General features: G+C 40.4%; 1 protein-coding gene across 2 annotated transcripts in view; it reads left to right on the plus strand.

The window, feature by feature from the left end:
• Positions 1-16,383, plus strand: part of Lgr3 (Leucine-rich repeat-containing G protein-coupled receptor 3) — a 487,929-nt gene that overhangs the window by 301,205 nt on the left and 170,341 nt on the right. The window contains exons 5-6 of one of the 2 annotated variants that reach the window (XM_068227013.1): positions 15,918-15,986; positions 16,083-16,154. The exons of the other annotated variant lie outside the window; for it this stretch is intronic. Coding sequence (XP_068083114.1) covers positions 15,918-15,986; positions 16,083-16,154 — 141 coding nt within the window. The remainder of the gene's footprint in view (positions 1-15,917; positions 15,987-16,082; positions 16,155-16,383) is intronic. 2 annotated transcript variants of the gene reach the window in all.

Genomic DNA, 16,383 nt, shown 5'->3' on the forward strand with positions numbered 1-16,383 from the left:
TCAGTATATAGTATTCATGCCTTGGTTCAGGTCATTCCCGCGATGTACTTCTACTTACGTATATGCATCGTTTATAAGAATCCTTACCTTTTTAAATGTGACATAGCATTTCTTTAAACACATATATTCCTTGCCTTTACCGTAATTCATAATATAATCTTCTGCATTACAATATATATCCACTCATTTCGCCGTCTATATCATACTGTAACATCATTTTAAGTACTCAAATCACAGTTTCATTACCATAACCTACGATATGCAAATGTCGCGATTACTCTTATATTGCCTTGCTAAATATGTCACAAATGCATTACACTCAAACACTTCTCATTAAAGTTAAGTTTCATAACCCTAAATAAGTTTCAATACTACCATATCGTCGTGCAAGGAGTACCTAATTACAATTATTCATTTCTGACGCGTGGTCCGACTATGACGTAATCCATTGGTCTGTCCAATGCGAGATTTATCGAAATTCCGTAAGATGTGTTAACTCTTAGCAATCAGGTGTTAGGTAAAGACACTTCATTCATATCCTCGAGTACCTCACTGCTTAATCTGACCAATATGCGGTAACGTTTTTGCAACGTAAATAGAAAATCTAATTCTATACTGCCTTATTAAATCATTCTAGACTTAAATATCTCACACATCAACTAGATATTATTCACTTGCACACTTAATTAGATTGTTTGTATCACCAATTTCAAAGCACATGCCTAAATAAACATATCTACAAACCAAGAATTATGCTACTAAATATAAAGACTTAGCTCGTTCGTTGTTACATCAGGTCCAGTTGTTCGTCTTTCACCGGGATGTAGTTAGCTCTGCGGTCTGGATCTCGGTTTGACCATCATTCTTCCTCCCGTTCAGAACCGATTTCTGGTAGGTAGTGTTCCTCTGTCATCACGGTCTGGTCATCAGGTTGGATAATCCATTTCTCACCATGGGCTGGTCATCTGGTTGGGTTGTTCCTCTCTCCATTTCGGTCCATCATGCACGTTTAGCAGTTGATCATCATGTCAATTCTGCTGGCAACAAAAATAGACATTTCCGAGAAGAAAATTGTCATAATACAATTCATCTGAGAATAATGTTTCTCCAGCAACTGTTCTTTTTTTTCTTTTGAGCAATAAACTCTAATCTCTTCGATATAACGTATTACATATATGTATCAGCTATCTCGGGGAAAATCTCCAAATGTTGCTTAATTGTATTTAAAGTTATTCTTCTTCCAGCTTGAATAAGAATAAAATATTCTTGCTTCGGTTTATATATATCTCTAATGCGGTTCGAATTGGTCCTTCTTGCAGATTTGATAAGCTTGCTCTCGGGATCCTGCTAAGCGTATTTAATCGTATCTTGCTTAGCTATGATATTTCAGCTAACTATGGTTTCTCAGAAAGTTGATTTTACTATTTTCTTTTCAACAAGAATATCTTTTCTTCAGGAATTTTCCCAAATCTCTTGTAATTTCGTGCAATATGTAGCTCGATCGCTGGTCACGTCTTCACTCTTCCGATCCAATTTTTTAAGTAAGTTTTTAAACAATCCCCTCATTTCTATTTATTTAGGACAATCTACCTGACTTTTTACTATTCCGTACTGCCTTCAGTATCTGTCCGTTCCTAGACATACATGGCCTTCTATTATATATCGCATTATATACTCATTGCATGTTCTTCTAAACCGAGTGGGCCATACCTTCCTCCGGCGCCATTTTGTAAATATCTACGAGATGTAACGGGCACAATATGCTTGATGTCACAGATACTCATTTAGGTGCGTCTTTTATACTGTAATAAACTCGGTCTTACCGATGTTGATCAAGGGATCTGTTTTAGCCGCTATTGAGTGTAGTGTTTGGAGTTGCATAATAGCCTCTTGCGCGTAGTTTCATAGTAAAGTCAGGTCATCAGCAAATGCTAGGTATGGGATCCTTTTGGCTGTCTGCTTTGATTCCCATTCTTAATCCGCTGTTCACTAGTATAGATTTGGTCAATTCCCTGATGATACTTTCCAGGACGCAGTTAAACAATATGCAAGAGATCCCGTATCCTTGACTCACCGAGAGCTGTCCTCTAAACTTTACTTTGAAAGTTGTGTTTCGCTGGGTGGCTTGCACTATCCTATTTATATTCTCGTTGAGTCCTAGTTCCCTTAGGGTTTCGAAGAGAGTTGTTCTATCCACGGAGTCGTACGTTTTCTGGAAGTCTACGAAGGTAACTACCCACTGTCTGGCTCGCTTATTGTTATATTGGAGAATGGTCTTGAAATTTTGTATTTGTTCAGTACGATGCTCTGAATCCCGCTTGGTAATCTCCTAACTCGTTTTTCAGCTGGCGCGCTACATACCGTTCTAGGACCTTAAAAAGGATTTGATATGTGACCACAAGAAGTGATATTTCTCTGTAGTTGCGGGGATCTGTTTTGTTTCCTTTCTTATGGATCGGGAGGATAACGACTGAGGTCCACTCATGGGATCACTACGTTGTATGTGCCTGAAGGTGTGTTGTTTATTATTATTACACAAGTACAGCGACATGATTTTCAAACTTCAGTTCTAACGAATTAATAGCATGCTAAGTAAATATAGGAATATTTCCAAGTTTCACTGTTTACAAGATTTCGTATCGCCGGCTTGTGTTCTTTTATGTAACAACGTAATTTTAAACGCATTACACAAGAATGTTTGCATATTTTATTTTAATTTCTATGCTCTTTGAAGTAGGATTAAATACACAATAGTATCAATCCTTCATATTCCAACAAATGTTTCTCTTCTTACTTACTTTTAAAACCTTTCCATCTAGATACTAAAAATGTCTTTGAAAAAGGAATGTTCCTCGTAATCACACATTTATTGCCTTGAGGTGGTTGACGTACTCGTTCACTATTTAAAAATTATTTCCTTGCTCAGTTTTCACACATCAATTGAATAACGAACGCTTAGTGTAGGTATGATGGCTCTACTTTCTGTGCTTCTGGAATTTTAATTTGTGGATTCTCAAAGGGATGGCTTCAAACTTTCAACATAAATCCACATTCGTGCCGGGCTCTATGGAGTCGGCGCATCATCCAAGGACTCGGTAAAAGTAAACTCGTGTCCTCATCCTGAGGTAGTGCAGCTCTTTTCAAGACCGGGCGAGTTGACCGTGTGGTTAGGAGTGCGCAGCTATGAGCTCGCATCCGGGAGGTAGTGGGTTCGAGCCCAACTGTCGGCAGCCCGAAAGATGGTTTTCCGTGGTTTCCCATTTTCACACCAGGCAAATGCTGGGGCTGTACCTTAATAAATGCCACGGCCGATTCCTTCCCATTCCTAGGCCTTTCCTGTCCCATCGTCGTCATTAGACCTATCTGTGTCGGTGCGACGTAAAGCAACTAGCAAAAAAGTAGCTCTTTTCAAACACACCCCCATTGAAGTTGATCTGCATCAACCATTTCAACCACAGTATCTTTCTTCAGACCGTGTGACTGATTGTTCATATAGTTTAGTACGTATACTTCTTCAGCCCACCTGGTGGCCTTGATGGGTAAGGCGTCAAGTTTATATGGCCTTGACACTCTGGTTGGCCAGTTCGAGTCCCAGAATGCTGGCCGGCAGGGCAGGAGAGGCGGTGGTATATAATTTCTAATCCCCATATTGCGTGCCGAAAATCTAAATCCATTTACAAATATCTCCGCAGTGCTCATATGCAGTGAGGACATATGAGGCTGTTGAGGTGATTCGTCCGTCGGATGGGGACGTAAAGCCTTGAGCAGACCCCTTAGTGCTATTCGACTGGAATAGGCTATGCACCGGTACCGGGTTTCACCCTCTCCCTTCCTACTATCCTATGTCATGTCATTCATATAATCTCATTAACTCCTCTAATGAGGTTGACATCAGGAAGGGCATCCGGTCGTAAAAAGTCGCTACAAAGATTCATCTCACTTCATACCTGACGCCGTCGAGAAACTAGACACGGGTTGGACATACAGTACGTTTATTTCTTTACTACTTCCATATTCATTCGCGTGGATAGAGTAGGTCGGGGAGAGATGGCGCACATTTTGTAATGATCGTGCAGCAAGTCTTCGCCAACATTTCGATTAGCTTATTTTTATGCTAGACGTCATTCCTTGTATCTCTCCTCACTGCCTTTCGAAGGACATGGTCTTAATGTAAGTAGATTACAGAGAGGGATCGTTTATTTGAAAGTGTGTCACTTGCGCCATCTCTCCCGTAGTGTCCGGGTGGGATGGTGTTATGCACTTAATACGCTAAGGAGGGAAGAAATTAAGAAGTAAACTATGATTATAGGTTTAATACATTTATTCGCCTTATTTACATTCACTTGTCTATTATTTCTTGATCATTAATAAGTCAATTAATTATTTAAACTTCAAGATGTATCCCTCAGTCCTTTTAGGATATGTTTTTGTTTAATCTCTCTCGTCCACAATCATTACACAAGTTCTTATACACTGAACACAATTCATGCAGCCACTTGTTGCAGACGGTGCACTTAATCCAATCATCCTTCTTTTTTGTCAAATAATAGTTCTCCCAGCACTCCACACACTTGTTACAATCATCGGATATTGTATTATTTTGCCCATCTTGAATCATTTTGGCTGCTTCATTGGAATTAGGTTTTTCTCCTTTCCTACTCTTTCCCGTTGTAGCAGTGGTTGCAATTTTTCTTTGCACGTTATTCTTTTCGTTCACTGAAATTTCTCTTTTGTTGGAGATGTTACGCTTTAAAGTTTCATTAAAGGCATGTGCCACAAACTTCGATTAGGCTGCTTCCTCTTCTCCATAATTAGTATAATTTGACACAGAATTTAAAAAGTGCATATAGGCTATATAATATATTTTATATTTTATTAAAAAACTGATCAGAGGATGGGAATAAATTTTATACCTAAATGGAAATTCAAAGAATACCGCGCCATCTCTCCCGGAAATGTAGCGCGCCAACTCTCCCGACATTTGGGGAGAGATGGTGCACCCCTGCCCCAAGAACTGCGTTGGCCCAACATGGCGTATATCACACCAGCATAGTCGTTGACTAACCTAGTCACCCGCCTGTACCAATGCAAAGTTAATTTAACTTGAACAACCCAGTCAGTCGGCTTTTATATCATGCCGTAGTAAAACTTTGAAGGTAGAGAAGACGTACTTGCCAGAAATATCGATGATTTCAGGCGAAATCACTCGCACCATGTGACATCCAACAGATAGCTTTTGTTCTCACGTACACACTGTACATACGAGAAGCAGTGGTCGAGCGATCTAGCGGGCGATTGCCCCACTGGCCTACCCTGCGCCATCTCTCCCGGAATCACTATACTTCATAGCGTTTCTGTCTGTGACCAAAATAAATGTAGGTTCACTCTATGTGAGTCCAAGACTTGATTGATACAGAAAATGATTGTCAACTTAGCGAAGAAAATATACCCGGAAATTTCATTCAAGTTTAAGTTAATTGTGAGATTCATCGATATGGCAGGGCTGATGCTGCTATCGCTATTACTCTACTATAGTGCTATTAAAACAACGAGCGTGTTCTGACAGTTCCCAGCGTGGTAGTAAGGGGTGGCAGTTACTATGGCAACCAGTTCACGCCTCCCGTTTAAGCCAGTCCCAGCTAGATAAGCTGGGACCCTTTTGCAACCCTCTCTGTCTTAAAGCTCCGTGAGGAGGTTGGTCAAAGTTCCACGTTGCCAATTGGTATACCGTAGCCAATGTGGCCGGACTACATCGCAGTGTCTGCTGTATAGTGTGTTTTTTGAAATAGCTAAATATTTATAGAGCTATCATTTCGTGTTAATAAGTGCTAATAATAAGTGTATCGTCCGACTCGTTGGCTGAACGGTCAGCGTACTGGCCTTCGGTTCAGAGGGCCCCGGATTCGATTCCCGGCCGGGCCGAGGATTTTAACCTTAATTGGTTACTTCCAATGGCACGGGGGCTGGGTGTATGTGCTATCTTCATCATCATTTTATCCTCATCACGAAGCACAGGTCGCCTACAGGTGTCAAATAGAAAGACCTGCACCTGGCGAGCCGAACCCGTCCTGGGATATCCCGGCACTAAAAGCCATACGACATTTCATTTCATTTCATAAGTGTATCGTTATAATGACTGGCATTTTAGTGCAGTGTAAATTTTACATGGCATAATATTCATAAAATGTTATTTCAGGTTTTTCTCGAAAATAATAATACCACTACTAAAGTTTCCACTCACCACCCTGAAGGAGTTGGGTGGGCCAGCTGGAAGGTACTGTCTTCTCCCTGGCCAGGAAGGGCTCGTCCCAGGACTTCAATCCTCCTAGAGGGAAATTAACTGACTTTCGAGGCAGATTACGTATGCATCACCGGTGATGAATGCCCAGTTTCCTATGGGCCGTTCCACTGTGGTACAAGAAGTAGGCAGAAAAGCACCGAAAATACACCATCAGAACGCGTGAAGGACACATCGTACGAGTAACTCCCACTACAGTATAATACAGAAGACGGAAAAATTCAATTTACGGCAGTGAGGAGAAAAAATAAGGTTACATTCCCTCGTGAATGTGTTAATCCTGCAACCAGTGCTCCGCCAACGTTAACTGGGTACATGAGCGCTAGAGAGTTGGTCATACTGATATATAATTTAAAAAATAAATCGATGTATTGCACCCTTGTCATTTTAACACCTGCTAAAGTTAGCCAGTCAGATCGCTTAATTTAAATGTGCTTTCGAGGCGGTGTTACTAAATCTGCACGTGGCTTATGACCAGCCTGAGAGCCATGCCGAGAAATCGGGTTTCAGCCGGTGTCACCGTAGCTTACTTGCAATGCCACGATGCTGTCAGCTCGGAGGTCTGTGTTCAAATCCTTCCCGTGGCAAAGTTTTGTTTCTGAGATTGGTTCTCTCAGCCGCTCTTCAGTCACGTGCAGATTTAGCAACACCGCACTGCAAAGTCAATTTCAATTCGCCCGTGAAGCGATCTGATTGGCTAATTTCAGCAGCTCATAAAAAGACAACGCCGAGAGATATCCACGTATTACTTTCAAATTATTTATCAGTATCGTACCGTATCCTGTCTTAAATTCTGCCTAGCTCAGGGGTAGAATAGCGTGGTGCGTCCCAGTAGGGTCAAATAGCAAATAATTAAAAAATAACTAATAAAATACAGCAAAGCGTATGCACAGGTAATACGTACATAAATCTAGTGAATGAGAACTCGAGAAATCCGGTAAAATAGATTTATTAAACTGTAAACATAAAAGAAATAATTCTAAACAAAAAATTAATAAAACAACCGACCACTGGTTGTGTCAATCAAAGAAAAGTTACACGAATGTTTACGTAAATTACAATTATCAAACAAATCGTTTACAAGCGATGCGGGTAAGGAACCCGAGATATTAAGAGAGTTTCTTATGGACTGGAATATATCTAACTTTACATATTGTGGTTGCGCGCTTTGTTAAGTCCTTAGTTCCTTGCCCGAGGGCTCTATTTCTTAAACTGTTTATGATATGCGTTAATAATAACCGATCCACGAGTAATGGCCTAAGATACATACATATTTCGAACACTTCGATACAAACATATAAAACACTTGCTCAGGACTGCATCTGAATCACCCTTTCAAAATTGCCACAGACTCTACTATATGGGCCCAAACCCATGATCACAGATAAGGTCAGAATCTCTCTTCCCAAAAATATCCATCGGGCTACGTCTCCCCACTATCGAATAAATGACAACATTACAACAAATAAATAATGCACTGGACACAAAATACAAAATCACAATATGAAACTAAACAAACCTGGAAAATGAAGCACACAAAATATATACACTAAAGTTGATAGAGCTGTCGGGTCAAGAACCCAACATATTCGGGTGCTGCACGTCGTATAACTCTTGTAGATACAGCATAGCAGTAGCATGTAACAAGGCAGGGAAATCAGCCGATTTGCGACAGAAATAACAACTAACTAGGCCTTTGCAAGATACGCAATTCACAAGCATAACGAGACTTTTGTAAACTTCACTGCCCTTCTGTGACCACCGTACAGCTGAGTCGGATGTCGCCAGCTACCTGGGCAGGAACAAATGGCGCATCCGGCCTTGACAACACTCTCAGTGCTACAGATAAGCACACAAATCAGGCCGGCCAATACGACTGACAGCCTTACGTAATTTCACATTTTACAGGCCGGTTCATTATCTCAACATCATCACGGCTCCAAATATAATATCACGGCCTTCATAGCTTATCTCATACCATCTCAGTGACAGTAAATTTCCACGGGCAACTCTCTCTCCTCACATACAAATAAACCTCGGTTCGACGACCAGTACATATCCATGAATTTGCCTGCCACCACACTCAAAGACCATACTCTACTATCGACGTTGAAAAATCTCCCCTTACGCCTTCTCACAGCTGAAAAATCCATGCATCATGCAATGAAACATCCTAGCATAGATCTTTCACGAAGAATCTACCCATACAACTCTATCTCAACTCAACAAAAACTGGAATAAAATATAAATAACAATAGCACACACCTATATCTAACCTATTTTTTCTTTATTTCCCATCTAAATATTTACAATACGCAGCTCGGGTATTTAGCAAGCAAGCAGTCCTAAACGTATTTAAATTTTTCTGATATGAGCAATACAAATGCCACTCTGGCTTACATATAAGAGTGAATTTACTTGTTTAAAATGACCATTCCTAGTAAATCTAGCTAACACTTCATACGCTTAAAGAACAAACGTACTTAACTTAGCGGCAACCACTCTATCAGCGGCGAATCACATGCCACTATGTCATGCGGGCTTAGCCCATGACTACGACACACAGCACAGGGATGAAGGTCCTCTTCTCAACTCCTGGTTAGTTCATGGCTTCTGTCTCCTTGATTTTGGGCTGTATCTGGAACTGTTGAATTAAATTAGCATCATCTACTTCTTCGCTTAGTGTGCTCGAATGCACGATCGCAACCTTAGTATTGGCTAACAATTAACTATAGCCGCTGCTTAGATATAAGTCCGATCTACGCAGCACTAAATTTACTGGGCCCGGTTTCTGTCTGTCTTTCTGAGCGGTTTTATATTAACGAGTCGGACGCGTTAATCTCACACTTCGCGTACGCGCCGTAATTTATGTGTATATATATATATTGCCCGTTTAAGCCGCTTAGAGAATGATGCTCGTACGCATGTCAAAACATGCCGGAAAATCTGGAACAAGATTTTAGAAGCTTAAGTTACATGACTGGTCAAAAGATGAAAATACAAAAAAAATAATAAATTGCTTTTGTTACTTAATTTCACTTTTAATTATTTCTCCAATTTAACTCGACCTTTCAGTGATTAGCTGTTCAGCGTAACCACAGAATACACGTGACTTTACGTGATAAAATTAAGCAGGAAAAATGTTTAAATTAAATTAAATTTTTAACCATGTGTCATGACCTTAACACAACGCCGAAACTCAGAACAACGATGGTAACACACACATCAATATTTCACAATAAAATAAAATCACTCAACCTGTGGAAATAACAAAATAAAAATGCACGTAATAAGTCTCCCGTTACCATCATCCACCAAGGAAAGAATTGTAACCAACTACAACTAAGGATACTATTTTACAAATATACATACACGTCCACACATTATCCGTCCATTTCATGGAAATGGCAGACTCCCATAAATAATGGTTTGCACCTGAAAGTAATCCATCCGGTACAAATAGTCTGGTTAATGGTGACTAATAATATCGTCAATATCTACATTGAACTCAGGACGTTACCAAAATTTATCAAATATCGAGGAGTTGAGTAATATTATACAGCTACGATTTTGATATTATTGCAATGACGCTCATCCAGTATGACAAAAAGGCTCTAACCATCTCATACACTCAATTTTATCTTGTAGGAAGACATGTGGTTTACCTCGTGGTTCAATAATATTTTATGAAGACGCTATCGCCTATGGTTCTCTCACTAAAACAAAAACTCACAAATACATCAAAATGACGATAAATTATTCCTAAATATCCATTCCTCATTGCACACAACATCGCAGAAATAGATTACATGTGCTTCTGTTCATAGAGACGCGAATATTCGCCCCCAAATAACACATAAAATCACCATAATCCATGCAACATTTCTCCACATGGCACAACGTGAGAGGTACAATATCGAAAATAATTCGCAACATCCGTCCAAAATATCACGGGAAAATTCTCATAAATGACTGGAACCACACGTAAATATAATAATCAGACAATGTCCTCCCTTAAAAGTATGAAATTGAATCCAAACGAAAGCTATCCGTATCGTTAACGTAACATTAATATGTCAGATGAGCCTGCTCCCTCATGAAAAATGTAGCAAACACTTTTGGCAAAATGTAAGAGAAATAAATTCCGAAGAATAAAAATATCACGCGCACACAATCCTCAATATTATAATAATTGAATGGAAATGTGAAATTCCTTAAAAGTTAGCCGATGGTTGATATTTAAACCAGATACTTGTCTGATGACATGACTTATTGAAACCCACGTGGTCGCTGATGTTGACATACCGTCATCACACACTTTAAGATCGTATAGTAAGAGAAAATACAAATCCAACGTCGTATAACACAAGAAACTGACATGGTAAAGATACTAGAAATCTACAAAAACTACTATTCAATCAATAATCCCTTCACGAAGTAAGTTAACTACTTATTACAGCTACATAGAACAGATAATACCCAGTGTAACTTGGATATCTTGATGACCCTGGTCTCCTTCTAGGCTGGATTCATGGCATTAGGACGCTGCCGGCATTGGTCCTGTTTTTTAGTACTGCATCCTGATGTGGGTGATGTCTCCGGGGCACACGAATTTCTTACTGTAGGTCTTCATTGCCTTGGCCGATATCCGAACTGGTACTGATTGGTGTGCACTGAAACTTTCACAAAAATGTTAGTACAAATTCCCCACTCGTGGTAACACAGTTGACATGTAATGATACGTACTTTCTTCCTAGACACTATTGACGTCTGTTATGACCGTAGATGGTCTGTTAAACTGCCAAGAAACGGCACTGTTCTCCTCGTGGTGCAAGTAACAGGTGTCCAGGTCTATAAAAGACTTCCCTGCGTAGTGAGATTCCGAGCAACACGCGTAGCCAGAAGATAAGCAAGAGTAAGAATATTCTAGCTCGGTTTGCCACCTATATTCTGAGCTCTGACGTCATACCTCGTGATTCGATTGACGTCCTGAATTCCTCGACGTTGTAATTAACATGTCCCCTAATCTTTTGTTAATTGATTAGTTAATTAATTCCACAATTAATTTAATTTTCAAATATTATTATCTATGCCTTCCTGAAATGCGATATCAAAGCTTTTATGCACACTTGTTGGAGAATGTTTATTAAGACGTCGAATCTGAAGTTGTGATATTACGAAAGATTTTGAATGTAATACTTCTCGTGTATGAAAAGTTCAGCAGTATTAAAATTTTTCCCGTCTTCTCTTGCGGTGATAACATTGTCTTTCACACCTCAACAGGTTACACAAAAAGAAAAGAATAAAGTTATCCCTTTGAGTTCCGGTGCCGACAATCTGCGCGGAACACCTGGCGTACAGTCCGGTCACATAAAATTCACTGCCAATTACAATGGACCTAAAATGTCACATCATATATACCAGGTGGCTCACGGACGCCGTACTTTCTACTTATAAATGTCCCGCATGCATAAGTGATGTGTGGGGTGTCTACCAACTGATTTTAACAAGGGAACTACTGCCAGCGGGCAGGTTACGTCAGAATATGAAGAGAGAAGAAACAGAGTCACACTCGCAGCATGTTACTCAGCGTTGCCGGTCGAATGCACCCCTTGCATTAGTAAACATCGTTTTCGACCACATAGTTCTAGGCTGGTGTATGCTACAGCCGCACTATATTTGCTGTCTGCATATCGGCAGTAGCTAGTGTGATCAGCAGTGGTGAATACATAGACATTATTTTAATCTGAACAATCTGGTCGGAATGCAACAGAAGCTCCAAACAGACGTATGCCTTCTACATACGTACTTCACCGAACAGTATTAGTTTTTGTTTCATACATGCAACTCTTCCATCGAGTTGAATGTCTACACGTGTATAAATAAATAAGTTATTAGATTTCATTTACTGCATCTTTTTCTTCATTTTTTTGCTAGGGGCTTTACGTCGCACCGACACAGATAGGTCTTATGGCGACTATGGGATAGGAAAGGCCCAGGAGTTGGAAGGAAGCGGCCGTGGCCTTAATTAAGGTACAGCCCCAGCATTTGCCGTGTATAAATGGGAAACCACGGAAAACCATCTTCAGAGCTGCCGATAGTGGGATTCGAACCTACTATCTCCCGGATGCAAGCTCACAGCCGCGCGCCTCTACGCTCACGGCCAACTCGCCCGGTACTACTGCATGTTTGGCGTGTCTACAAACAGTAGCGGCGGTTAGGGTGTTGGGTGAGGAGGGATAGTCGCTCCCACCCGCACTTAGTAGATTAAATATGACATTTATTCCATTTTAGCCAGCTGGAACTAGGAATTATTTTAAAACAAGCTATTTGTACAAGCCTTGTTGTCTTATATGCTAAATCTTTCCTTTACTGTATAGCGCTACGGCAAGTAGTGGAGACGTTGCATGTGCTGTGAGGAAGGGTAGTAGGGGTACAAATTTTTGCCGAGGTCGTGGCCACGGAGTTACAATTCACCCGCTTGCCGCGCGCATTCATCAGTCTGGTAGTCTCTTTAGTGTCTGTTAGTTTCTTAGTGAGTATTCAAATACTAAATTATTTTAATTGCATAATCATGCCGTACTTCTATGTAATTATACCGGGCGAGGTGGCGGTGCGGTTACGGGCGTGCAGCCCTGAAGATGGTTGTCCGTGGTTTCCCATTTTCACACCAGGCAAGTGCTGGGGCTGTACGTTATTTGAGGACACGGTCGCTTCCTTTCCACGCCCAGCCCTTTTCTGTCTCATCGTCGCCATAAATCCTATCTATGTCGGTGCGACGTAAAGCCAATTGTAATATATATATATATATATATATATATATATATTCAGTTGTAATCTTATTGCAACAGGACCTAATACCAACGTTCCTATGTTATTTCTTTGTGTTATGTTATTTATTAAGTAAATGCCCCGTAGTATGTTTGTGAGACAGCATTGAATCCAAAATCTCAACAACAACAAAACTATTATTACGAATAGGCCTAATCCACGGGGCTGATTAATTACATTTACTTATAAAAAAGCATAACACAAACGAAGTAATTTAGTCCGGTGAATGTAAAGTTGGTATTCCCTCGCGTTGAAATTACAATTACAATTAAATATATCCGTTTTTACAATTGACTTCATGTCGCACCGACACAGATTATGGGAAGGAAGCAACCGTGGCCTTAATTAAGGTACAACCTCAGCGTTTGCCTGGTATGAAAATGGTATACCACGGAAAACCATCTTCAGTGGTGTCGACAATGGGATTCGAAACCATTATCTGCCGAGTGTAAGTTCACAACTGCGCGCCCGTAACCCCACGGCCAGATCGCCCTGTACAATTACATAGATGTACGGCATGATTATGCAGTTAATAATCATTTAGTATCTGAATACACACTAAGAAACTAACAGACAATAAAGTGACTGCCAGACTGACGAATGCGCGCGGCAAGCGGGTGAATTATAACTCCGTGGCCACGACCTCGGCAAAAATTTGTACCCCTACTACCCTTCCTCACAGCACATGCAACGTCTCCACTACTTGCCGTAGCGCTATACAGTAAAGGAAAGATTTAGCATATAAGACAACAAGGCTTGTACAAATAGCTTGTTTTAAAATAATTCCTAGTTCCAGCTGGCTAAAATGGAATAAATGTCATATTTACTCTACTAAGTGCGGGTGGGAGCGACTATGCCTCCTCACCCCACCCCCTAACCGCCGCTACTGTTTGTAGACACGCCAAACATGCAGTAGTACGGGGCTAGTTGGCCGTGCGCGTAGAGGCGCGCGGCCAGTAGGTTCGAATCCCACTATCGGCAGCCCTGAAGATGGTTTTCCGTGGTTTCCAATTTTCACACCAGGCAAATGCTGGGGCTGTACCTTAATTAAGGCCACGGCCGCTTCCTTCCAACTCCTAGGCCTTTCCTATCCCATCGTCGCCATAAGACCTATCTGTGTCGGTGCGACGTAAAGCCCCTAGCAAAAAAAAAGGAAAAAGGTTCAGTAAATGAAATCTAATAACTTATTTATTTATACACGTGTAGATATTCCACTTGATGGAAGAGTTGCATGTATGAAACAAAAACTAATACTATTCGGTGAAGTACGTATGTAGAAGGCATACGTCTGTTTGGAGCTTCTGTTGCATTCCGACCAGATTGTTCAGATTAAAATAATGGCTGTGTATTCACCGCTGCTGATCACACTAGCTACTGCCGATATGCAGACAGCAAATATAGTGCGGCTGTAGCATACACCAGCCTAGAACTATGTGGTCGAAAACGATGTTTACTAATGCAAGGGGTGCATTCGACCGGCAACGCTGAGTAACATGCTGCGAGTGTGACTCTGTTTCTTATCTCTTCATATTCTGACGTAACCTGCCCACTGGCAGTAGTTCCCCTGTTAAAATCAGTTGGTAGACACCCCACACATCACTTATGCATGCGGGACATTTATAAGTAGAAAGTCAGGCGTCTGGGAGCCACCTGGTTTGTGTGTGTATATATATATACCGTCACTGGATCTTGTGAGCTAAAGCACAAAAATTTTAGTTCAAGTCTAACAGAAACTTCACACAGTTATTGCCTTATCTGCTCGCAGTCACGATACTTCTCTGTCGCCGTTCAAAATGCATTAGGAGGACGCTTCCCATGTCTACCCAGCTTTTATAGTTTCACCAGGTCTCGGGGGTCTGAGGAAAAGTACCGTCAAACAAACCCTCTTGCTTTATGACAGCTCGCCAGATGCTAACGGATGCTCACGTTAACACGCATATATACCTGCATAGCACAAGAAACGGTTGTATCAACTCCTGTTACTCTATAATTATTATCTTAACTGCTTGTGGTGTCAGATCGGTAGAATTCAGCTTAGTAGCGGATTAATTAATTAGAATTCAGGTGATTCCAGCCCTGGAAAAGAGGAGTTTGGCAACCTGTGATAAAAAAATTTGTTGCGCCTCCTCGTTCAAATCTCACGATCATCCAGGGTTCCTTCCTTCATTCCCCGCGATTATACTGAGCACTTGAATAAATTGTGCCACGTGTTGTAAATAATAAATTTAAGCATATATATGTTTCAGTATGACCAACTTCCCAAAGCTCATATGCCCGGTTCACGTTGCTTCCGACCACCCTGAATACATTATTTTACTACATGTACTGTACAGTATATACCACAGACAATGCACCCGTGTTAATGACTGTTTCATTTCTTACACTGAACATTTAATCATCATGACTGATCGTTTGGAAACAGAATGTTGTTATGTACAAAATAAGTGTAACAATAATTTTCATTCGTTTACTTCTTACATTTTCTTTCTTTCTTTCTTTCTTTCTTTCTTTCTTTCTTTCTTTTTTCTTTCTTCCCTTCTTTCATGTTTTTGTAGCCGTTGATAACATGCAATTATTTTAAAATTTCTCGTTTATCAACAAGTAGAAGAAAGCCCAAGACATAGCGCAATTATGTTATGATTTTAATTCAGATAGTAAAGTTATATGACATTTTACACAAATTTGATACGAAATTGATCAATTAATCTCCTACAAAATGTTACATGAATTATGAATGTCCATAAATAACCACGCACGTTACTAATTCTTGTTCTATATTTCATTCCAGGATCTTGATGAACAACTCTATTCAGAATCACACACAAGACTCCTTCTCAAAGTACACTTTGGATCTCATGTAAGTAGAAATATTGATATTCCAGATCTTTTCAAATACATTCGTCAGTTATCTGAATATTTCAGCGCTAATCCTCATAATCAAATTTCCTTTCAGAACTCTCAGTGGAAACGGTATCACTGAAATTCAACCTGGAGTCTTCAGTGGGCAAAGTAACCTACAGAAACTGTACGTATATCACCTAATTAATGTGCTTTCATACTGCGACTTAAGAACTCTCGGGACTCGAACCAGAAACGGTGCGTTTGTACTAGGACAGTCAACACATGAGAGAGGCAGATTTCCTCAGTTATGTTGAATTCACTGATTTTGAAGGCACTTGTGGAGCAACGACTGAATTACTATGAAACCACTTGATGATACCTAGAATGCTCATAAAATTACTTTTTTTTAACTT

Source organism: Anabrus simplex, chromosome 3, assembly GCF_040414725.1.
Source record: "Anabrus simplex isolate iqAnaSimp1 chromosome 3, ASM4041472v1, whole genome shotgun sequence".
Classification (NCBI taxonomy): Eukaryota; Metazoa; Arthropoda; class Insecta; order Orthoptera; family Tettigoniidae; genus Anabrus; species Anabrus simplex.